This window comes from Octodon degus, unplaced genomic scaffold, assembly GCF_000260255.1.
Source record: "Octodon degus isolate 3935 unplaced genomic scaffold, OctDeg1.0 scaffold00011, whole genome shotgun sequence".
In the NCBI taxonomy this organism is placed as follows: Eukaryota; Metazoa; Chordata; class Mammalia; order Rodentia; family Octodontidae; genus Octodon; species Octodon degus.
In genome coordinates, this window is record NW_004524587.1 from 9,332,500 (window position 1) to 9,346,412 (window position 13,913).

At 35.1% G+C, this 13,913-nt stretch overlaps 1 protein-coding gene across 2 annotated transcripts in view; it reads right to left on the reverse strand.

Moving 5' to 3' along the window:
* Nucleotides 1–13,913, reverse strand: part of Ap1g1 (adaptor related protein complex 1 gamma 1 subunit) — a 115,018-nt gene that overhangs the window by 35,898 nt on the left and 65,207 nt on the right. Inside the window, exons 4-10 of one of the 2 annotated variants that reach the window (XM_004625802.3) lie at nt 9,223–9,364; nt 6,515–6,611; nt 5,134–5,210; nt 4,341–4,349; nt 2,015–2,110; nt 1,372–1,452; nt 1,082–1,180 (exon numbers count right to left, since the gene is read on the reverse strand). In XM_004625802.3, the coding sequence (XP_004625859.1) occupies nt 1,082–1,180; nt 1,372–1,452; nt 2,015–2,110; nt 4,341–4,349; nt 5,134–5,210; nt 6,515–6,611; nt 9,223–9,364 (601 nt within the window). The remainder of the gene's footprint in view (nt 1–1,081; nt 1,181–1,371; nt 1,453–2,014; nt 2,111–4,340; nt 4,350–5,133; nt 5,211–6,514; nt 6,612–9,222; nt 9,365–13,913) is intronic. The other variant, XM_004625803.3, reaches the window with a different exon arrangement.

The following is a 13,913-nucleotide window of genomic DNA, read 5'->3' on the forward strand; positions in this document are numbered from 1 at the left end:
TTTTTTTTTTTTTGGAGGAACCAGGGATTGAACTCAGGCCCTTGCACTTGCCTTGGAAGCGCTTATTCCACTGAGCCATCTCCCTGGCCCCAATTCTGTAAGATCTTAACATTAGGGGAAGGTGGATTAAGAGTACAGTTGTAAGAACTGTGAACTATTTTTGTAGCTGTAAGTTTAAAAGCACTTAAAGTAAAACTTATTAAAAATGAAGAAAAAACAAATATGGATAAATATGCATGTAAAAACACATCTGAATATAGATACAATATCTAAAAAAATACATTAGAAACTGCTAACAGTGTTTCCCTCTGGAAGGAGAACAGGCAGTTTAATATATAATTAAAGATATAAAGCAGATACTGTCTTTCCTGTGTCACCCTTCTTTTTTCACTTTTCAGAGACACGGTCCTAGTATATAGTATATAGTTGAGACTAGTTTTGAACTCACTACATAGATTATACATTCTTTGATCTTGAATTTGTAGTGGCCCCCCAAATGTTAAGATTATAGGCATGTGTCACTATACCCACCTTCCTGTGTATTTTTGAGTTTTTTAGTCTATATATTTATTCTTTAAATAAAAACAAACAAATATTGTCTTGTTTGGAATAATAAATACAACTCAAACTGTGGTACTACTAAATGCTAATTCTGAAATGTTTCTCTCTCAATAATATATATATATATACTTAACTATAAGTACATTCTTCGGGGCCTGCCCATTAGCTCAGTTGTTTAAGAGCATGCTTAAGCAAAGCAGTCAGGCTCAGAATTCTGTGGTTCGATCCCCAGATCCTCATGCCTTACCAGACCTGCCCTTAAGGCATCCTGAGAGGGCCAAAAAAAAAAAAAAAAAAAAAACCTTCTAAATACATTCTTCCAAACCTCATTGTTACAAGCAATATTAAGCATTCAATGGGAGAAAAATACTTCACATTCCGAAGACAAAACATTATGCATTTTAATGTAATTTCTTCCTAAAATAAGTTATAAATGGAATCAAATTCCAAATAAAATCAAAAGACAATCATTCTAAATAATAGTATGTTTAGAGAGGAGAAAAGATTTTAAAAGACTTACTCGTAATCCACTCTCTGATTTAATATCCATGATAGTCAAAACAGTTTCATAAAGAATAGCATTTCCTACATTTTTACTAGTCTCTGTGTTAGTGGCAACCTGAAAAAAGCATAGGAAGAAGTACGTATATGATGAAACAATGCTTCCAAAAACTTATCTAGAGGTAACGAGAAACATTTTGATTACAGCCACCAATGAGGAAACAAAACTTGCTCCATACAGTAATAAACATTCATTCTAATCTCAGCTAGATGAAAATATTTAATAAAATACAAGTTGGGTGTACTCACCTGTGCTAATATATCATTCATTGCTTCACTTGAGTCATCATCATTTCGTCCTAAAATTCTTAATAACCGCAAAATCCGTACCTAATGTGCAAAACATGAGTTTTCACAATTATGCTAGCATAAAGGAAGCTCACATTAATATGAAATAAACATAAATAAACATGTTATGATCCCATCAGAAATATTCAAAATAAAACAGAATTTCAAACATTTTTAAAAACTGTATGTGCTTCGGTTTCTAATAAAATTATTAGACAACTCACCATTTACGCCCCATAGCTAAATGAATAACATCACTTGTAAAGCTATTATCATATCGATAATTCAGGCACATAAAGAGCAACTAATTTTGATTAAAGTTAAGATTTTATTCTATCAATCTAATAAAACACAGAAGTGAGTCCCTATGCATTTATTAATAATTAGTCAATTAACTACCAAATTTTTATACAACACAAACAAGAAAAGTAGGACCGGGGAAGCAAATAGCTCAGTGGCTTGAATGCCAGCCTGGCACGCACAAGGTCCCGAGTTCAATATCAGGTAACACAAAAAAAAAAGTTACAAACAAGAAAAATGAACAGTCTACTTAAAACCTGTAAAATTCATATAACATCTATTCAAAAAGGTTTTCCAGACTTACCTGCAAAAAAGGGTCACTAATACCAGAAACATCATGTTCTGGGGAATAACCGGACATGATGAGGTTCTTTAGAATACGAACTAATTGGGGCACAAGCTGCAGAAAAGAAAGAATCATCAAGAAACAGTAAATATATAAAAATGCCTCTTGAATAAGCAGGCCCTTTGGTTTCAAGGATGCAAGGGTCTGAATCCCAGAAAACTACTGATACAAATAGAGTAATATGTTGTATGTATTTCAAAAATACAACTTAGAGGAGTTTTTAGACCAAAAACTCAAAAGTAGTATGTATTTAACTGAAGAAAAACAAACAAACAAAAAAAAGACTTCTTAACTGGAGTTATACACAAAGATATTACAATTGTAGGTCAGAAAGTCTACATGAACCAAGCATAAGTAGAGCAGACAGATGCCTATGAAGCATACTGCATTTTTTTTGTAGAATTGGATATTTAGGTGGAAAAGAACTTGTTCATTTTTTTTATCCATTCAAACGTAAAATGTTATCACACCCAAAATTAATTTTATTAAATTATAGCTTTAAAATATACCACCTAACATAGAGAAGAATTTCTCTCTTCTTAAAATAGGACAAGTTATATTCCAACAAACAACAGAGAATACCAAAAAATATTAACCAAGTGAAAAAGGCACAAAGAAAATACATTTTTGCCTCAAGATATCTGGCTATGAATATTTCATTCCCCTATTCTTCACTCACATGACAAGATTTTGCTAAATTTAACATCATCACATAATTATACCTGCTATTTTGTGGCCTGTTCCTTTAGTTTCTCCAACAACATTCATAAACTTTGTAGAGGCAATAGTATTGCTGAGCTGAACTTACACAAGCTTTAAATAGATAGTAGCACTCACTTCATTTCTGATGATCAATTACTTAATGCTAAAACCCTCCTACAAAATGCCACAATAGGAACTTTTCCAGTCTCCAAATGAAAACTCAATTTAGCTATTTAAACAACTCTAAGGACCTAACGGTAAAGTAAAGAAGTAGCCAATCTTAACAGTGCCAACTCTGCTACAATTCAATTATATTTTCCCCCACCGTATTTAGACTCTTCTACCTTTACTTCCCAAGCCCAAATGAGTCAAGATCAAAACACAGAACCAAGCCATTCCTAAGATAAATACTCAAAACACTAAGTTCATTTTTAAATGGCAGAAAACACAATGTGTATGAATTTTTTTTTTTTTTTTTTTTTTTTTTTTTTTTGTGGAACTGGGGATTGAACTCAGGCCTTGCGCTTGCCAGGCAAGTGCTTATTCTATTGAGCTATCTCCCAGGCCCAATATGTATGAATTTAAATAAGTTTGAACTTAACACTTCAAAAGTTAATGATTCTGAAGTCACTTAAAAATTTCATTTGGACAACTGCAAGAACATGACAAAGCTAAACCATGAAAACCTGAGAATTCTGCAAAAATCTTCATTAAATCAGTCGATTGTGACCAAATGGATTAGAGATAAACAGCTCACCTTGCATACTTCCCAAAGGTCTACTCCCCCCCCCCCACTACATATAACCTGATTACTTTCTTAAATCTGTTAGTTCCTGGAGGAGTCTTTCTCCCCCTTGAGCTATTTAAGTGTTTTATTCACTGCCAAAAGAGTAGCACATTTCATAAGATTACCCTGGGACAGAGAGCATAAATGTCTAAACGTTTAGCACACAAATTCTTGTTACCCAGCTTCATTTTTCAGACAAAAATGGAAGTTATTAAAACTGATGGCAGGACAAAGTAAGACAACAAAAGGAAAGGCTGCAGCCATGAAAATCAGTTGGTGCCCACCTACTCTACCTGTAAATCCTTTTAATATTCCAAAATACCTAGCAAAAATAAGTTCAGATACAGGGAATATAAAAGCTCTAAGTCTGAACTGAAAGCTTACAGGGAGCTTTGTGAAATATCTAGTTACCACATATGTGTCTAAAATATCTACTTCAAAAAGCAGTGATATCTTGTGTCAGGGCTCCAGACTGATCTGGAATTGCCATCACTAAAGACATTCAGAATCTACTCAAAGCTTTTCAAATGAAGATCAACAAAAGGTAGAGAAGGAGGCTTACAATTTGTGAAAGGCTGCAACTGAAATCCAAGGCTGACTTTGGAGTCAGGAGTTTAAGTAACAAGACAAAAACTGGACTAGGGAGTTAGCAAAAATGCCAGAACAAATAACTCACAGTATTAAGCACAGCTTCAGCATTAGTATAGGTTAAAAGCCACATTTGTGGATGGATACACAAAAGCTGCTAAGGACCTAACGCCAGCATGCACCATCTAAAAGAGGGTTAATTCTTACCTTTTCATTCTAACATACAGCAGGATTCCAAACAGACAACAGGAACAAAACATATAAAGCAAGCATTAGGGACAGATACAGGCTCATACTGTTTTACAATAATTTAATCAAGACATAAACATCTAATTGAAGAAAAAGCCAAAAAAAAAAAAACCTATTAGATCTAAAATATGAAATGAGCCCTATTTATGGAGTGATCTGCAGCCTATAAAAGAAATTAAATGCATGTAGCTACCCAAAGAATGTTTATCAGAATCCTTCCTACTGCCTTCTAAACAGAAAATAGAAATGCTCATCTTAAAACGCTATTTAAAAAGGAAAAACTTAACACTAGAACTTTCATCACAATAATTATTGGACTAAGGTGGAACAGCGGGGGTAAAAAAAAAATTAAATTCTACTTTGCAATTTTCACCTTTAGAAAAAGGAAAAAAAAAAAAAAAAAAAAAAAAACCAAAAAATTTCCTTTAAAAAAAAAATCTGTTTGTAATTTAACTTCAGGTTACATTTCCTGACTCAATGTCAGAACAGCAGATAAAATATGTGAGAAATTGGTATGTCTGCCAACAAGAGAAGACTTCTAATCTGAAAAAGGAAGCATTATACTAATGCCAGTTCTTATAGGCCTAAATAAATCTGGCTTCCAGCCATACCACACAAGAGAGCTAGTTAAATCCTCTATTCACTTCTATAGCTTACTTTCAAAAAAAAAAAAAGTAAAAAAAGCATATACTTTTCAGGAAAATTATTTTCCAATGAAGAAGGGCTTAGGCATATACAACACAGCACCTACCTTTCTGAAATGTGCAAGCATGTCTGGACTTCGCTCACACATCTCTGTAAGGAGAACTACAGATGTGTGAAGGACACCTGAAACAAAAGATGAAGGAAAAACTAAAAATGAGGCTCCATTATTCAACTTTATAGAATAGGCAGGGGTCTTGAGTTCCTAAAGGTCAATTACAAAAGTATAGTTGCTACCTTTGCTTTTTAATCCCCCAAAGAATCTAACCACTGGGCTAAGTACAAAGGGGGTACTTAATACAAGCTTGCTGTCTTAATACTTGCCAAATCAGAACACTTTTAACAATTATGTATAACTACTTAGGGGGCTTGAGGGTTAGCTCAGTTGTTTAAGTGCCTGCTAGGGCAAACCCAACCAGGTGCAGGAGACCGTGGTTCAATCTCCAGCTCCCCATGCCTTACTGGACCTACCCTTAAGGCAGCCTGAGCCAGGCAAAAAAAAAAACCAAACCTATAATTGCTTAAAAGCAACAACAGTGTATCTTCTCAGTTGAGAATAACCATAAAGGCATGCTCATAGTTGATGGAAACTAGATTTCTTCTGCTCTGACCTAACTCAATAAACTATTTACTGAGTTCTGACATACAAAATTCAAGGGACAGAAGTCTTATAACACTTTTTAAATTTCCAGATAGAATGTAACCAAATTCCTGGGCACAGCAAGGGATTACTCAAATATCTGTAACATTTAAGATGTAAATTTTCTTAGAATTTGTTTGACCTCATAATAAAAGTGTACAGGAAAAGAACTGCTACTTTTCACTTTAATTCCTCTTAAGTTTTACATAAAAATATGCAACTATCCCCTACAAATTCCTGTTAAAGAAACTCAAATGAATTTTTACTAATTTAAAACTACCACGTGACAGTGAAGAAAATTTTCTTTCATTATAAATCAGCCAAGAAATCAAAGGGTTTTACAAATGAAAATCAAAGGTAAGAACAGTTGTACACTGTAATTTAAGATCAGAAATAAATGACAAATTTATTATAAAGAAATCAATCTAATTATAAAACTAGGATATCTAAGTAGAAGAGGTATTTGGCAGACCAAGCCTTCCTGGGAAAATGCCTATGCGCAGTTGAAAAGCAAGTCCTATGCCTCTGCCCTGAGACATGGGTGGACACCGCATTAACATGCTCCTGCTGGTTTGAACAACTGATCATACAAATGGATCTAATCACTTTTATTGTTCTTTTTACTAATAAAGTAAGTAAAAAGCCACCCAATAAGAGAGTCATGCAAGTACCATCAGTGGCTCAAGCCACCTGGCAGAAAGACATACAAATTATAGCCCCATCATGAACATGTTAAATCTTTCTTTTCCCTTTTTCTCATTACTTCACAAGTTCAGCCAAATCACATTACCATGGTTCTTCTCATTCAATAAATTTTTTGTTGCTGGTAAAAACATCTCCATCAGTTCAGGAACTTTCCTGATGACATGAACAGCACACAATGCTGCCTATAAAAAAATAAAACAACAAAATATTTCAAGTAAGCAAGCTAAACAATCTTATAAAAAAAAAAAAAAATACATGTACTTCACCAAGTAGTCATTTACTAGAAAAATAAAAAAGGAAAAAAAGTTAAACATGAGATATTATTTATTAACCACTTAGGGCTTTTCAGTTTATAATATTATGCAAAGAAGTAACTTCCAGATCACCTATCTCCTTTGCTCAAGTATTGCTGGACAAGTGGGCAATAATTTTCTAGACTAGATCCTGTTGCTATAAATTAATCAAATGAGTTAAATATAACTTACGTAAAATCCTAGGAAAAGTAAAAAAAAAAAAAGATTTCCCTCTGATCATCTCTATTAATCCTCTAAAGTAAAATGACCAACAGGTATAAAAATACCATGCATCTAAAAAGTATGAACTGTAGATGCTATAAATATGTTGTTAGTTTAACAGTATTTATACTCCTCCCACTGACTCTGCCAACATAAAGAAAATGTTCTGAATAGGGCAGGGGACTAGCTCAGTTGTACAGAGCATGTGCATACACAGTCCAATGCTTAAAGGAAAGAATGAAAGAATTACCTGAAATATATTTATCTAGTCTCTACTAAAAAAAGATGGTATTAACTTGGCCACCAGAAGGAAAGATACATTTAAAGACTGAATCTGCCTACCCCCTCAGCAATTATTCGAATCTAACATCATAGAAGTTTAGATAGACTAATAAAAATGATTTCTGCTAATTCCTCCTATACTCTAGGATGAGAGTAGTTCTAATTTAAAGGAATGTTTTATTTAATACAATAATGTGTCTTCTGAACAACAGCTGCTCACACTGGCTTAGCTGGACATCATGGTGCATGCCTGTAATGCCAGCACTTGGAAAAGTAAGGCAGGAGGGTTGCTGGGAGTTTGAGGTCAGCCTAAACTACATAGTGAGACACTAGCTCAAAAACCCAATAAAACAAAAACAAATGCTGGTACTGCAAAATAAATAAATAAATAAATATTTTTAAAAAGGTCTTATAAATTAAGGTAAGAATTTAACTTTGTTCACAGCCATCATTACCAGTACACTATCCTGGGAAACTGGTTAATCTTTTAATGCCTTTTTCTCATACCATTAATAAAGAAGGACAGCACATACCTACAAGACGAGAGTACATGCTTATCTCTAGGAGTTCTATATTCTATGTGTTTTGTGCACAGAAGCTTCAAAGTTGAAGGACAATTTAAAAATGCAACAAAATGCATCAACAGATAAAAGCAAGTAATTAGGAAAACAAGATAATTCTCTTTTGTTACTATTCCAATCAGATATACCAATTTTAAAAAGTAGGCTCTACATTATTCCTTCATAATTATCTAAAGTCCCAATGGAACTGTCCCTAAGACAAAAAGCTACTAGTACAAAGATATGAGCAATAATTATTATTCATATATATATAGTATAAACATCAATTATAAAGATCTATTCATTCTTGTTTTAATATTTATTTTGGTGACACAGGAAATCATACCTAGGGATGCTTTACCACTGAGCTACATCTCCAACTCTTTTTGAAACAGGCCTTGTTAAACTATGTTCTTTTGCTTGTTTGTTTTTTAGACAGGCTTTGTTAAGTTGCTCAGGCAGTACCAAGACTTGTCCTGGGTCTTCCTCCTTAAGCTGCCCTCAGTGCTAGGATTACATGCATGCACCACTAAAGCCAGTTTTTTGTTGTTTTTGTTTTGTTTTTTTTAATTTTATTTATTTGTGTGTATGTGTGTGTGTGTGTGTGTGTGTGTGTGGCCAGCTCAGCCCACCAGGGGGCGGGGCTGGCTGGCATGTGGTGCTGGGGGATTGAATGCGGTCCCTGTGCTTTGCTAAACTTGTTCTAACTAGGTGCCTTAGACCACTGAGCCATCTCACCAGCCCCATTGTTTTTGTTCTGAGACAGGGTCTTGTTATGCAGTTTGGGCAGGCCTTATGCTCACTTTTGTAGCCCCCAGGCTAGTCTCACTCGCAGAGATCCTCCTGTCTTAACTTCCTAAATGCAAGGATTACAGGAGAGAGTGACAAGCATGTGAGGCTGAGGATCAAACTCAGGTGCTTGTGCTTGCCAGGTAGGTGCTTATGCCTCTGAACTATCTCCCCAACCTCCACACCCAGCTTGTAATACTTAGAATTTACATGATTTTAAAAATAATCAGATGTACCACTCAGAATATTTAGTAAATCTGCTTATAAATTTCCTTAAAATAAGAGATATTAAGACTCATATACAAAAAAAGTTAAAAGACCAGAGAAAAAATTTGTATTATCAACTATGTTTTCAAAAATAAGATCTGACTTCTCATCTACAGAATACTCCCTAATTCAAATACACACATTGGGGCTGGTGAGATGGCTCAGTGGTCTAAAGCATCTACTTAGAACAAGCTTAGCAAAGCACAGGGACCGAGGTTCAATCTCCCAGCACCACATGCCAGCCAGCCCCACCCCCTGGTGGGCTGAGCTGGCCACACACACACACACACACACACACACACATATATAAATAAATAAATAAATAATTTTTTTAAAAAAATCTTTCTATAAATACACACATTGGTTTCGTTAAAAGTTACCTTTTTTCTTAAGTAAGAGTTAGAGGTTTTCAAGAGCTTCTCCACCTCTCCTGCAAGATCTCTGCACATCTCTGAGGAACCCATGCAGCCGAGGGTACAAAGAGCTAGTCCCTGTACAAACTGAGTGCTATGATTCAGATCGCTGCAAAATAAAAAAAGGCACAGGGGCAGAGTGTTAATGTTTTGCTTAGTACACCCCATGAAAAACACTTTACATTTAACAAACAAACAAGTTGGAAATGACTCAAGATTTCTTTTAATGAAAATATTTAATAGCATTCATCAGAAAACAATGTTTATTCCAACTTTACTAGAAATTATCAATACAGAGAGCAGACAGTCCTGAATAGATTTACTACCTGGTGTTTCCAAATACCAAAGTTGTAAAAATGAACATGGTATATGTTAAATGTTAGAGACAAACCATTTTAGAAAATGTAGCAAGCTACTGAAAGTAAAAGCTGGCAAAGATAAAAATATAAAGAAAATTGTGCCTCAAAAACCTTTTAGAGCCAGGCAAGATAGCACACAACTATAATCTCAGCACACAGGATCACTGTGAGTTCAAGGCCAACCTGGGCTACAAAATGTCAAGCCTGCCTGCTTGAACTACAAGTGAAACGCTGTCTCAAAAGGACAAAAAAAAAAACCCTTCTAATATCAACTACTATTATCAAAAAACAATCTCTAATACTACAGCATTTAAGATAATAAAAGCATCATAGAGAAATGCAGTTTATCTTCAGACACATGTGGTCTTATACTTTAGTATGACTCTTGATGTTTCACTAAATAATTTTTACATTTATTTTAGAGAAGACAGCAACCCATTCTGGAGCCCTCTGTCTCTCCGAAGATCTTCTTATTCCCCATTTCTTTTCTCCAATATTTTTTATTAAATGTATTTGAGTTCATGGTCTCACTATGCAGCTCAGACTCTAGTGATCCCCGTTTTCAACCTCTCCAGCACTGGCATTACAGGCATGAGGTCGTGGGCTCAGCACGCCCAGGGGCAGGGGTGGAGCTGGCACAGTATGCAGTATGCAGTACCCGGGATGGAACCCCCGTCTCTATGCTTGCCTAAGCAGGTGTTTAGTCCATTGAGCTATCTTGTCCAATAAATTTTCCTACTTAAAAAATAAAAAAAATCAGGGGCCAGGGAGATGGCTCAGTAGAATAAGCACTTCCCTGGCAAGTGCAAGGACCTGAGTTCAATCGCCGGTTCTGCTAAAAAAAAAAAAAAAAGTACTTTGGGGGGTCTGCCCCTTAGCTCAGTTCTTTAAGTGGCTGCTTCAACAAAGCAGTCAGGCTCAGGTTGCTATGGTTCGATCCCCACAACTCAAGCCAGCCAAACCTGCCCTGAAGGCATTCGGAGCACAATAAATAAAAAAATAAAATAAAAAAATAAATCAGTAACTCTCACCATGATGAGCTAATAAAACCTTTTTAAAAACTAGACTATATTTTACAGTAAACTCCTATATCATCTAACACTCTTTGATGACTTCCCATGGCATTCATGCATTGGCTATTTGGTCCTCAGCATATGTCCTGATGCAATAGGTACACAGCAGACTGTAGGAGGTAGAACCCAGTGGGAGGTGATTAAGAAAACTGCACCAAGAAGGGATATACTGGTCTTGGGGAATTAGTAGTACTTCCCATGAGTTATTACAGAAGAGTAAGACTGGCCCCTCCCTGTTCTGTGGCTTTCTCTCTTGTGATGTGATCACTACCTCTCCCACTGTGGTCCTGTGACCAGAAGCTAAACAAATAGGGTAGCCCTCTCTCAAACTTTGGCTTACAAACCTCTAAGTTAAATAAACCTTTTGTTTCTTTATATGTCACCCAGCCTAAGTTATTTTATTTCAGGAATGGAAAACTGAGACACTGCCATATAAACTATTTTCAAACATGTCAAGAATGTGGTATAGCTTTTAGAAAAGCTAAAGTATTAAAAGCGTCAACTGAGGTGTGTGTGTGTATCTCCATCAATTCTTGTTATTCAGATACTGAATTATAAGATGTGTTACTTCTACCAACTTTCAGAGAATTTTAGTACCCTAAAATGCAGGTTGATTCAAAAAGTCTCTAAATGTCTTCAAAAATTCCATTCAAACTATTTTCACAGTTTTTTAAAATTGTGTGTGTGTGTGTGTGTGTGTGTAAGACAGTGTCTTGCTATGTAGTCCACATAGGTCTTGAACAATCAATCCTTCTACCTCAACCCCCTAAGTATTGACATTGCAGTCAATGTCCACCATACCCAGTTTATTTCTATAATTCTGTAACACTGCGTACTGATAATTACACTATACAAATGCAGTGGTGAAAAAAAAACTCTTACCCACTCTGCTAATCAATGACAGGGGAATCAAACTATATTTCTAGCATTTATTTACTATGGCAGTAAATATAGTGCCTAATATACTACTAATATGAGGCCCTGGATTTAATCCAGATGACACATGTCTGTAATCCCAGCACTCTGGAGTTCAAGGCCAGCCTGAGCTACATGAGCTCAAGGCCAACCTGAGTTACAAAGCTAGACCCTTTCTCATAAACTAGCAAAGTTAAAAAAAAAAGAGAGAAGACAGTTTCATCTAAGACTGCTCATGACAAAGCCGTAAAAAGCATTAGTTTTATTAACTCTCAAAACTTTCTTTCTGTAGTGCTGAGGATTAAATTTAGTGCTTCATGCACACTGGGCAAGAACCCTAACATGAAATTACACGAAGAGCCTTACCTTTCAACTCTTCTGTATACATTTTTAAAATATTGTGACATGAGAAATATGCTTGAATTACTTGTACTATAACAGTGAAGTAAAATGACAGTCTCAAGGAAAAGAATTTGTGTAGTTGTTTCACTTGCAAGTTAAACTATAAGCTTGCTCCTTTCAAAATAAGACCTCAAAACAGGCATGGTCGTGTGTGCCTGTAATCCCAGCATTCAGTAGATGAGGCACAAAGATCGGAAAGTCCAAGGCCAGACACAACTACATATTCTTTATATTAAAAAAAATCTAATATTTGAAAAATAACTGACAACTATTACTAACATTTAAGTATTTGGCACATATTTGCCAGACAAAGAGCCAAGTCAGCCTAATCCTTGGAGAACAAAACAGTATACACTGCCAAAGACAAAATTCACCCTAACTCTGAAGCAGAAATAGAATTCTGGAAAACTTTTATTACCACGATGACACTGACAGTTTACTAATACTTAAAAAAGACTTTTCTAGGGCTGAGGAGATAGCTCAGTAGAATAAGTACTTGTCTGGCAAGTGCAAGGTCCTGAGTTCAATCTTCAGTACCACAAAAAAAAAAAAAAAAGAAAGACTTTTCTAATGAAATCAGTAGCACTGCAAATCAATGAGATTTTTAAAATACTCTATAATCAAATGTATTAACAGCTGGAAGACCATCTAACAGTACAGCAATTTTTTTCAAACTGGACAGCACAATGTCACACAATTATATATGAGTATTCACTCGAAGGAAAGACAGACCAATAATAGGTTTTAATGTATTAAGTACTGAAGCTTCATTGACAGGGTTTCAAATTCCACACACAATCTAATCTCTAAGAAACTACCATTTGGTTTTCTCTCTTGCAACTTAGGTACACTACCAAAAAAGGATGGTTCACCAAACAATAAGCCCATCTCTCTTCATCTCTTTTACATCAGTAAGGGTAAGACTTTTGGTCCCTAACTAGGCAGAATCAATGCCTCTTCTCAGCCTGAAGCACCCCTTGAGAAAAAGGGTGTGTGTGTGTGTGTGTGTGTGTGTGTGTGTGTGTTAGAAGAAAAAAGGTAAGTAAAAAGGAGACAAAGAAAATCATAATTTTAAAAATAAATGATTGTCCATTTTGTATCTGTGTATTCAAAGTGGTTAGGATAGATATATAATTACATTCTCTTAATGAATAGAGTGATGTGTTCTAATGGTGTTTGTAAATAGGGTATCATGTCCGCATCTTGTACAGCAATTAACCAGTGGGAGGAATGTATGCAATATGTTAATTATTGAAACTGTACTTCCAATTTCATTTGAAACTGTCTCATTGCTATTTATCAATAAAATTATGGAGAAAAAACAAAACAAAACAAAAAAAAAGTAAAGCCATATTAATATGATGAACTGTAAAATGCTCAAGTCAACAACTTTGGACATTGACAGTCTTATGGAAAACCCACTACTATTATGGACTATTGGACTATATTGGCACTTTTTTTTTCTTGAGGAACCAGGGATTGAACTCAGGCCCTTGCACTTGCCAGAGAAGTGTTTATTCCACTGAGCCATCTCCCTGGCCCCATGATTGGACTATACTGGGATATTTTGCTGAATTCATGTGCCTACAGTATTTAAACGACAACGGAATGCCCTTCTTTGACAAAACTAACCAAAAAAATGGGATACAAATGAACAACCATTTTGTATCTGTATACTCAAAATAGTTAGAATAGATGTACAGCTACATTCTCTTAACTCAGTGAATAGAGAGGTTTGTTCTAATAGTGTTTGAGACAGGACATCAGGTCTGCATCTTGTACAATGAATAACCACTAAGACAACAATATGCAATATATTAATTATTGAAAATGTACTAGTAATGTTTTGAAACTCTCTCATTGGTATTTGTTTCTCAATAAAATTATTAAAAAATAATAAATATATATA